This window comes from Ovis canadensis, chromosome 3 (assembly GCF_042477335.2).
Source record: "Ovis canadensis isolate MfBH-ARS-UI-01 breed Bighorn chromosome 3, ARS-UI_OviCan_v2, whole genome shotgun sequence".
NCBI classification, from domain to species: domain Eukaryota; kingdom Metazoa; phylum Chordata; class Mammalia; order Artiodactyla; family Bovidae; genus Ovis; species Ovis canadensis.
This window is the reverse complement of record NC_091247.1, coordinates 183028262-183040064: the sequence shown is the minus strand read 5'-3', so window position 1 is coordinate 183040064 and position 11803 is coordinate 183028262. Positions and strand designations below refer to the sequence as shown.

Below are 11803 nucleotides of genomic sequence, written 5' to 3'. Positions count from 1 at the left end.
TGCCAATCAGGAAACAAAATAAACAAACCTGCCCCAATTGTCTATGTTAGAATTTCAAGGACTCTACAAGAGAACCTCTAGCACTAATTAGTGAGTTACACAAGGTTAAAGGAGACAAGGTCAGCACACACGCAAAAATCGGTCATATTTCTGTTTACTATCAGTGAACTCATTGCAAATAGAAATGAAAAACACAATATCATATATTATAGCTCTGAAGAAATGAAATACTTGTATAAAAGTCTAATAAAACATGTACAGGATATTGTATGCTAAAAGCTACAACCAGAAATCCCACTCCTGGGTATTTATCCTGGAGAAATAAAAATGTATATTTCTGTAAAAACCTGTGCATAAATGTTTCAGATAGTTTTATTTGTTATAGCCCCAAACCAATGAGTCACTATTCATGAATGGATGAACAAGCTGTGGTACATAATATAAAGAATACTAGGGAACAACAATGTCTTTTGGAGGGAAGGAAATGGTGAGAACTTCATCACATGGATTGCTTCATTCCTTTGCAGGATGGAAAGAACCTACGTGACATCTTCTCATTGGTGCTGACAAGAAAATTCCAAGCTGGTTGATTAAGATCACATTTTGAAGGAAGATCAAAACTACAGTTAGGTTAGGTATTAAATCTAAGTTTGGTATCATGAGCTTTAGCACAAGTGATACCATTTTGGATCTGTGATTCTTCTATTAAATGGATCTTATGTTCATTATACTGAGTCTCAATCACAGAGTCACCCTAATATCCATCAGCAGAAGAGTAGATAAATGGTGTAGGTTAGATAAATAGAGTAGATAAAAGAAAAAGAGTAGACAAATAGATAAATTGTGGCATATTTGTAACAGAAGACTACATTTCCATTCAATGAAACGTTTCCTACTGTTACCACAGTGTGGATGGATTTCACAGACATGATGATGAGTGAAAAAAGACTAGACACACAACATTTTATATTGGATTATATCATTTATACAAAGTACAGGCATAGGCAAAGATGACAGCTTCCCAGGTGGTTCAGTGATAAAGAATCCATCTGCCAATACAGGAGATGCAGGAGATGCGGGTTCTATCCTTGGGTTGAAAAGATCCCCTGGAGGAGGAAATGGCAACCCATTTCAGTATTCTTGCCAGGACAATCTCATGGACAGAGGAGCTTCAAAGTCTACTGTCAATGGGGTCGCAAAGAGTTGGACACATCTGAGCAACTGAGAGGGAGCATCAGTTCAGTTCAGTTGCTCAGTTGTGTCCAACTCTTTGCAACCCCATGGGCTGCAGCATGCCAGGCCTCCCTGTCCATTACCAACTCCCAGAGCTTGCTCAAACTCCAGGATGCCATCCAACCATCTCATCCTCTGTTGTCCCCTTCTCCTCCTGCGCTCCTGAGCATGAGCATAGGCAAAGATAATTGATAAATGATGCTGACAGTCAGAAAAATAGATTCAATGATGCAGATGTGATTGTGGATGGGAAGGGCACCGAGGAGACTTCTGGGATGACAGAAATGTTCTATGTATCAATCTGGATGATGGGTCCATGCTTGTATTTATATAAAATTAATTAAACAGTTTACTTTAGATTTGTGTTTTACTGTATTTAAGTTATACTTCAATAATAAAAAGAAAGCCACCAATATTCTTTTATTTTTTTTAATATTAATTTATGTATTTGGCACTGGGTCTTAGTTGTGGCATACGAGATGGTTAGTTGCAGCATGTGGGATCTAGTTTCCTGAACAGGATTTGAATACAGTACTCCTTTATTGGGAGTGCAGAGCAGAGTCTTAGCCACTGGACGACCAGGAAAGTCCCCAATATTCTTTTACAAGTCTAGTCATCAGTAGCATAAAGTTGACTTATGTCAGTGTACAAAAAACATTGTTACTTTTATCCTCCTGCTCAACCATGGATTATGTGGCTTTGATTTAATGCCTGCAAGATGGTTGTTACAGCTGTAAGAACTGCATCTTCATTCCTTATAGAAGAAAAGGAGAAAGCAAAGGGCAGAGATCGAAGGCCAAAAACATAAGCCAGTTGAGTCATATCCCTTTTAAATAAGACTCCTGTAAGTACCATACATTTACATCTCACCAGGAAGGATAGTGTTTTTTGTGGCCACCCTGAATGCAATAGAGGCTGGTCAAATTACTTTTTTTTTTTTTTTTAACTGGGTTCATTGAGGCAATGTGAACAAAATTAGCTAAAATAGAAATTGCTAGAACGGATATTGGGTAAGTAAGTAAATAAGTAGCAGCTTCGAGTAAATTACTTCATGGGAAATAGACGGGGAAACAGTGGAAACAGTGTCAGACTTTATTTTTTTGGGCTCCAAAATCACTGCAGATGGTGACTGCAGCCATGACATTAAAAGACACTCACTCCTTGGAAGAAAAGTTATGACAAACCTAGATAGTGTATTCAAAAGCAGAGACATTACTTTGCTGACTAAGGTCCATCTAGTCAAGGCTATGGTTTTTCCTGTGGTCATGTATGGATGTGAGAGTTGGACTGTGAAGAAGGCTGAGCACTGAAGAATTGATGCTTTTGAACTGCGGTGTTGGAGAAGACTCTTGAGAGTCCCTTGGACTGCAAGGAAATCCAACCAGTCCATTCTGAAGGAGATCAGCCCTGGGATTTCTTTGGAAGGAATGATGCTAAAGCTGAAACTCCAGTACTTTGGCCACCTCATGTGAAGAGTTGACTCATTGGAAAAGACTCTGATGCTGGGAGGGATTGGGGGAGGGAGGAGAAGGGGACAATAGAGGATGAGATGGCTGGATGGCATCACTGACTCGATGGACGTGAGTCTGAGTGAACTCTGGGAGATGGTGATGGACAGGGAGGCCTGGCGTGCTGTGATTCATGGGGTCACAGAGAGTTGGACACGACTGAGTGACTGAACTGAACTGAACTGAACTCGAGTAAATTATTAATCTGAAAACTATGAAGCCACAGAAATTCCTTCACTTCCATCTTTGACCCTCTGCCTTATCTACTATCACTCATCCAATTATCTTTAGATCATTTGATGGGAAGCATCTTCATTTGCTATTTTAAGCAAACTTGCTATCTCTGCCAGAGATATTTACTTATATATTTACATCCTTAATTCCCAAAATAGATTTGAGAGTTTCAGTGAGGTTTTTGTCCCCTGGGGTGAGGTGGGGTGTTGTTGAGTTGTTAAGTCATGATCCAATTCTGTGATCCCAAGCACTGTAGCCCATCAGGCTCTTCTGTCCATGGGATTTCCCAGGCAAGATACTGGAGTGGGTTGCCATTTCCTTCTCCAGGGGATCTTCCTGACCCAGGGATCAAACCCACATCTCCTGCATTGGCAGGCAGATTCTTTACCTGCCGCTGAGCCACCAGGGAGGAGGGGTGGGAGCAAGCAAACCAGGAGCTGAATGGGGGTTTTCCTGGTGTGTTTAACAGCAACCTGGCTGGGCAGCCTCCTACCTCACTTTGTTTTTTCACCCACGTTTTGCCACCCAGCATCTTGAAATTTGGGAATCACAAGAAATTACTGATAAATTGATGAACCATGCATATTTATTGGTTTCAGCAATTGGTAATACATTCATTTTGTTCAAGTTGGCCATTACTGTTTTAGTGATTTGTTCATCATTAGCAGTTCTAGATAAAATATTTGGGATGTAGGAAGCTTTTTTTCTTAAATTCAGGGTTACTTGAGGGAGAGAATCGTGCAGTTACCCCTAGCTGTCTTAATTCCCATTGAGCAAAAACCCATAAAACACAGTGTGAGTAGTTCCTTCTTCAGATTCTTCTCTGTCCAACTTAGACTCCAGCCAGACCCTGTCCCCTTTCTCCAGCTCCAAGACGGAACTTCCAGAAGCCTGCTCGTGGCTATCTCCAGCTTCTGCTCGCTTGTCCCGGATCTGGGTGCCATTCCGCATGAGACCCACCTTGACAGCACTCTGAGACAACTCAATGTCAAAGCCAAAGTGGTACACACCAGGGACGCTGCAGGTGAACACACCAGTGGCAGGGTTGAAGTGGTCCTGCTGGTTGTACAGAACTTCCTGGAAGACAATGGGCTGGGAGGGTCCTGGGAAAGGCCCACTCAGCTTGACGGAAAAGGCAGACTGAGGCACGGGTGGGCATTTCTCAACCAGTCCAGGAAGCCCAGGTCTCCCTCTTGGTCCTGGCATACCTATGGGTCCTAGATTCCAAAATAAACAGAAAATAGGATGATACCATTTAAGGTTTTGTATTTTGCATAGTAAATGAATTAGTTCTTCCTTTCTATGCTTCTTGCCCTTCCAACTACTTTCTTCTCACTGGTCAGAGCCTAGCTCAAGCATCACTGCCTCCAGAAGGCTCGCCTCTCTCCTCTAGATTTGGAAAAGTTCTGTCTCCTTGTACCACATCTGGTATTAATTGTTCCCATAGTTATAAAGAATTACCACAAAGAATTATAATCCTTCCCTTAGGTGATGGCCTCATCCAAACTGGGAACAAGAGTTGTACTTCATTTTCTTCCTAAATGTCATACTCAGCATCATTTAAAAAATTAGCACTCAATACACGTTAAATAAGTGAGAAATTGAATTAATAAGTATATGAATAGATCTTTAGACATGTTCTGCCATGTCTTTTCTTTACTATAAGGCTGAATATTAAGGATCATTATTGGAAGTCACCCAGATAAATGTACAGATCACACTAAGGCAGGACCAAATGGAAATTCTGAACAAGGGTTTCCAAACATGCCTGTTCATCAGAACAGCTGTGGAACGCCATCCAACCAGAGTCCCCCAGTCACTCAGGGCTAGTCTACACTGCAGGCCTCTAGAGGACTCTCTGAGGATGGAGACTAGGAACCTACATGTTTAACAAGTCTGTGAGTGATTCTGATGCTCAGCCAGATTTCAAAACCATTGCTTTAGAAGTTGAATACAAGTCTTCAAAGCTGATGGGATCTCCATGGGAGCTTAAGCAAATGTACTTCTCAGCAGATGGCAAGGGAACAGGATGTCAAAGTATCTGCTGTTCCATACGCCTGTGCTATCACTGGCGAACCTCAGGTTATACCTGCCCCGTGTGATGCCAACATAAGTGCTCTGCACTTCCAGAGATGGGGCTGTACTCCTATGTTTCAACTTGCACTGCGCATCCGGTATGTCTGAACAGCTGTTTGAGCATACAGATTTCTTGGGAGTTGGAGGCTGTCTTAGTAGATGAATCTTAGGACTCTACAGAATTGAGAAAAAGAGGCCATAGTCATTCGTTACCAAAAACTAACTTATCTCAATGATCAATATTTTCATCAGATCACCTGGAAGATTTCACTGAATCTATGAACACTGAAACCAAAGAGACACTATGGAGGCTAAGAGAGCCATTGAATTTTTTTCACCTGCATAACCAGGTGGCCCTGGAGGACCCCTGGGTCCCAGAGGTCCTTGGGGCCCGCGAGGTTCACACAGCTGAGAGTCTGCTGAAGACTTGACATCGGCCACAAGTAAGAGGACAAACTGAGCTAAAATCCAGAAACCTGGATCAGAAGAAAAATCAATGAAGTTTCAGATAGCTTGGGAGATGGTTCAGACTCTCTTAAAGAGATTGTGCCACAAATTTTATCAACTGGCTGGATGGTTTTACGATTCCAAGAAACTGATATTATTTTGATCTTTAGTTCCATGAAGTACTTCATGCACCAATGCTATGATATTTCCAGACAATATCAGGAAGCACTTTGAACTGAGATACTTTCACGTTGAACACAATGAAATTTTTAAATAAATCTTCTAATTTATGCTATATGAAATCAGTGTTGCTTTTTCAATCTTATGCAAACCCCTCATGGACTCAGAGCCTCCTGCCATCTGTTTAGCAGTGATCTTTAAACAACTGGTGAGAGTAATCTCACCAGAAGATATATAAGGAGTGGCTGTTTGTTGGTGAATGAATCAACAAATACCAAAGACTGAATCAGCCAACTACTACTTCCCACTACCCTAAACCTTTTACTTAGTGCAGTAGCCTTCATTCCACTTTGAAGTATCAAGCTGATAAGATCAATATGCTCGCATTATACTTGCTCCTATTAATGCACTTGTTATATTGTCCCCTTTATGACACATTGAACCTTCTACCCCTGGTCCATGGCCAGGGGGTTGAAGATCCCTGATTTATGTCATAATGACCTTGATTTAATTTGAATGATTTGATATTGATTTCATAATGAAAGCAAAGGTCTCGCCCTGTCCCCCATTAGCTTCTATTCCTTATACTCCCTTTACAATATCCAATTGGCAAATTTGAAAAAGTGTCTTTATTTTTGTCCAGCTTATAGGCAGCTGCCTTCCAGAGATGTTCCAATTTTTAAAAAATAATATAAATCACATGCTGGGAGACTAAAGTGCTTTAGAAAGTGCTATTTACCAATGCAATGGGTAAATTTAATTACGGTAGATATTAATAAGAAAACTTACCTGCAATGTTCATGGACCCAGCTCTTCCCCTTCCCCTAGGCATCGAAGCGCTTTTGTTGACCACCTCCTCACCTGTCCTATAACTTGATCATCTGCTTGTTTTTGAAAGTTTATGGTAGATGGCTTAATAGATTGGTTTTTTCTCAGTATTTGATTTTCTGGTCTCATGAAGCTGAAGTCAAGGTTAATTTTTAACCAGATCAATCAAACATTCAAATATGCCAGGAAAGCTCACAAATTGACATTCAAAGTGAAATACTTCTGTCCACCCATATCTGGAAGTCATCTCTTCTTGTGATGGCCAAGCCTGGGACTATTAAGCTGATGAACTTTGTTTGTTAGAGATAAACCCATCTCTGACTCTTCCAGGATAACAGAAATATGAGAGATGGACTATTATCCCATTTCCTCTGGTCTAACTCCATAGCTTTATAGACTGTGATACTAGCCCAGGGGAGGAAGTGCTTTAGTGGATAAAACTGGAGCTAAATATAGAATAATAAACACTTTTCTCCTACATTAGAGCCCAGGAGATTTTTCTTCTGCTTCTCTCCCTTACTATCTATATTTTCTGAGAACGTTTTGCTTTTCTATAATAATCAATCTACTGACATCCCTGTGTGTGCTAACCAGGCACTCTGTGCTTGCCAAAGTGAACCTAAGTTAAGAAAAATATAATTAATTGAGAATGAGACCTTGGAAATAGCTGAGGAAAGAGCCTGACAATCTTCTCTTTAAAAAGCAAAAATAAAACTGGGCAAAACTGCCACACAAAAAAATTGCAACTTTGGAAAATGATCAAAGTACCAAAAAAACTAAGAAATATTTATTTTAAAAGTCCACTGAATCTCATTAGGTAACAGTGGTAGTCTATAGCTTCTTTATCGGAGGCTGCTGCCGTCTAACTCCTAACTCTGGGCCAGAAGTTCTGCTGGAGTGGGGAGGGCTAGGAGGACTGGTAGGAGAGGGGACTGACTTTATTTTGAGCAGTAGGTGCTCAAAAGCCCATGCCCAGGACATTGTCAAAATAGTGTTATAAGCATCCAATGATCAGGGAAAGCCAACACCACAGCTAGTCTGACATCATGACAATAGTTAAAGCAAGAAATGGACTAGCCAGAAATTTTAAAGGTTGTTGGGGGAATGGAACAGCCAACCAGGACTTTAATAAGATAGATCCAGGCTTGCTGGGAAAGCCCCTGGTGGCGTCTCCAGCGTCCACTCGTGCAGACTCAGGGGCCTCTTCTGCTCCCAGGCTCAGGACTTCTGCAGTAGGCGGCTTCAGCGGCCAGCCCCGGAGAACAGCTTCCCTCCACCTCTCCTATCAAGCGGTTTTGGAGTAGTGCCTCAGCTGCCGTCTATGGGGTCGAACAGAGTCGAACACGACTGAAGTGACTTAGCAGCAGCAGCTCAGATGAAGACACTGAGGAAAAGGGAAGAGTTTGTCCATGATAAGTTATCCATCTGTTCAGCCAGTGTGCAAATTAGCTGCCTGACTCCAAGATCAGTGAACCTCTCTGAGTGTCCCTCAATGTGGAGAAACTTTTCATCTTTAACCTAGATGTTTTATCATCGGTGCTATATAGATGGAGAAGTCTAGAGGCTACTGTAAAAATAAAACTGAAAACCAGAAGCAGGAGGCTTAAATCCAAAGCCTGAAAACATTAGAGAACTCTTGAATTCAGGGAACATTAAGCAATAGGAGCTCATCAAATGCCTTCATACCTACACCGAAACCAAGCTCCACCCAAGGGCCAACAAGTTCCAAAACAAGACATACCACCCAAATTCTCCAGCAACACAGGAACACTCCCCTGAGCTTCAATATACAGGCAGCTCAAAATTATCCCAAAACCTTTGATGTCTCATAACCCATTATGGGTCACTCCACTGCACTCCAGAGAGAAGAAACCCAGCTCCACCCACCAAAACTCCAACACAAGCCTCCCTAACCAGGAAACCTTGACAAGCCACTGATAGAACCCCACCCAAAGTGAGGAAGCTCCATAATAAAGAGAACTCCACAAATTACCAGAATATAAAAAGGCCACCCCAAACGCAGCAATATAACCAAGATGAAGAGACAGAGGAATACTCAGCAGATAAAGGAACAGGAGAGTTGCCCACCAAACCAAACAAAATAGGAAGAAGTAGGGAATCTACCAGAGAAGGAATTCCGAATATTGATAGTGAAAATGATCCAAAATCTTGAAATCAAAATGGAATCACAGATAAATAGCCTAGAGACAAGGATTGAGAAGATGCAAGAAGATGCAAGAAAGGTTTAACAAGGACCTAGAATAAATAAAAAAGAGTCAAAATATAATGAATAACGCAATAAATGAGATTAGAAACACTCTGGAGGCAACAAATAGTAGAATAACGGAGGCAGAAGATAGGATTAGTGAAATAGAAGATAGAATGGTAGAAATAAATGAATCAGAGAGGAAACAAGAAAAACGAATTAAAAGAAACAAGGACAATCTCAGAGACCTCCAGGACAATATGAAATGCTCCAACATTCAAATTATAGGAGTCCCAGAAGAAGAAGACAGAAAGAAAGATCATGAGAAAATCCTTGAGGAGATAATAGTTGAAAACTTCCCTAAAATGGGGAAGGAAATAATCACCCAAGTCCAAGAAACACAGAGAGTTCCAAATAGGATAAACCCAAGGTGAAACACCCCAAGACACATATTAATCAAATTAACAAAGATTAAACACAAAGAACAAATATTAAAAGCAGCAAGGGAAAAACAACAAATAACACACAAGGGGATTCCCGTAAGGGTAACAGCTGATCTTTCAATAGAAACTCTTCAGGCCAGGAGGGAATGGCAAGACATACTTAAAGTGATGAAAGACAATAACCTACAGCCCAGATTACTGTACCCAGCAAGGATCTCATTCAAATACGAAGGAGAAATCAAAAGCTTTACAGACAAGCAAAAGCTGAGAGAATTCAGCACCACCAAACCAGCTCTCCAACAAATACTAAAGGATATTCTCTAGACAGGAAACACGAAAAGGGTGTATAAACCCGAACCCAAAACAATAAAGTAAATGGTAACGGGATCATACTTATCAATAATTACCTTAAACGTAAATGGGTTGAACGCCCCAACCAAAAGACAAACATTGGCCGAAGGGATACAAAAACAAGACCCCTCTATATGCTGCTTACAAGAGACCCACCTCAAAACAAGGGACACATACAGACTGAAAGTGAAGGGCTGGAAAAAGATATACCATGCAAATAGAGACCAAAAGAAAGCAGGAGTGGCAATACTCATATCCGATAAAATAGACTTTAAAACAAAGGCTGTGAAAAGAGACAAAGAAGGCCACTACATAATGATCAAAGGAACAATCCAAGAAGAAGATATAACAATTATAAATATATATGCACCCAATATAGGAGCACCACAATATGTAAGACAAATGCTAACAAGTATGAAAGGGGAAATCAACAATAACACAATAATAGTGGGAGACTTTAATACCCCACTCACACCTATGGACAGATCAACTAAACAGAAAATTAACAAAGAAACGCAAACTTTAAATGATACATTAGATCAGTTAGACCTAATTGATATCTATAGGACATTTCACCCCAAAACAATGAATTTCACCTTTTTTTTCAAGTGCTCATGGAACCTTCTCCAGGATAGATCACATCCTGGGCCATAAATCTAAACTTGATAAATTCAAAAAAATCAAAATCATTCCAAGCCTCTTTTCTGACCATAATGCATTAAGATTAGATCTCAATTACAGGAGAAAAACTATTAAAAATTCCAACATATGGAGGTTGAACAACACACTTCTGAATAACCAACAAATCACAGAAGAAATCAAAAAAGAAATCAAAATATGCATAGAAACTAATGAAAATGAAAACACAACAACCCAAAACCTGTGGGACACTATAAAAGCAGTGCTAAGAGGAAAGTTCATAGCAATACAGGCATACCTCAAGAAACAAGAAAAAAAGTCAAATAAATAACCTAACTCTACAACTAAAGCAACTAGAAAAGGAAGAATTGAAGAACCCCAGAGTTAGTAGAAGGAAAGAAATCTTAAAAATTAGGGCAGAAATAAATGCAAAAGAAACAAAAGAGACCATAGCAAAAATCAACAAAGCCAAAAGCTGGTTCTTTGAAAGGATAAATAAAATTGACAAACCATTAGCCAGACTCATCAAGAAGCAAAGAGAGAAAAATCAAATCAATAAAATTAGAAATGAAAATGGAGAGATCACAACAGACAACACAGAAATACAAAGGATCATAAGAGACTACTATCAGCAGTTGTATGCCAATAAAATGGACAACGTGGAAGAAATGGACAAATTCTTAGAAAAGTACAATTTTCCAAAACTGAACCAGGAAGAAATAGAAAATCTTAACAGATCCATCACAAGCATGGAAATTGAAACTGTAATCAGAAATCTTCCAGCAAACAAAAGCCCAGGTCCAGACGGCTTCACAGCTGAATTCTACCAAAAATTTCGAGAAGAGCTAACACCTATCCTCCTCAAACTCTTCCAGAAAATTGCAGAGGAAGGTAAACTTCCAAACTCATTCTATGAGGCCACCATCACCCTAATACCAAAACCTGACAAAGATGTCACAAAAAAAGAAAACTACAGGCCAATATCACTGATGAACATAGATGCAAAAATCCTCAACAAAATTCTAGCAATCAGAATCCAACAACACATTAAAAAGATCATACACCATGACCAAGTGGGCTTTATCCCAGGGATGCAAGGATTCTTCAATATCTGCAAATCAATCAATGTAATTCACCACATTAACAAATTGAAAAATAAAAACCATATGATTATCTCAATAGATGCAGAGAAGGCCTTTGACAAAATTCAACATCCATTTATGATAAAAACTCTCCAGAAAGCAGGAATAGAAGGAACATACCTCAACATAATAAAAGCTATCTATGACAAACCCACAGCAAACATTATCCTCAATGGTGAAAAATTGAAAGCATTTCCCCTAAAGTCAGGAACAAGACAAGGGTGTCCACTTTCACCACTACTATTCAACATAGTTCTGGAAGTTTTGGCCACAGCAATCAGAGCAGAAAAAGAAATAAAAGGAATCCAAATTGGAAAAGAAGAAGTAAAACTCTCACTGTTTGCAGATGACATGATCCTCTACATGGAAAACCCTAAAGACTCCACCAGAAAATTACTAGAGCTAATCAATGAATATAGTAAAGTTGCAGGATATAAAATCAACACACAGAAATCCCTTGCATTCCTATACACGAATAATGAGAAAGTAGAAAAAGAAATTAAGGAAACAATTCCA

General features: G+C 39.9%; 1 protein-coding gene across 1 annotated transcript; it reads right to left on the bottom strand.

Annotated features, from left to right (window-relative positions):
- Positions 1-3543: 3543 nt before the first annotated feature.
- LOC138437639 (protein HP-25 homolog 1) lies at positions 3544-6839 on the bottom strand. The gene is made up of 3 exons (XM_069585269.1): positions 6468-6839; positions 5390-5527; positions 3544-4192 (listed from the first exon to the last, which is right to left on the bottom strand). The coding sequence occupies exons 1-3, from the start codon at positions 6508-6510 to the stop codon at positions 3735-3737; spliced, it is 639 nt and encodes a 212-aa protein (XP_069441370.1). The 5' UTR covers positions 6511-6839; the 3' UTR covers positions 3544-3734.
- Between the last annotated feature and the right edge of the window lie 4964 nt (positions 6840-11803).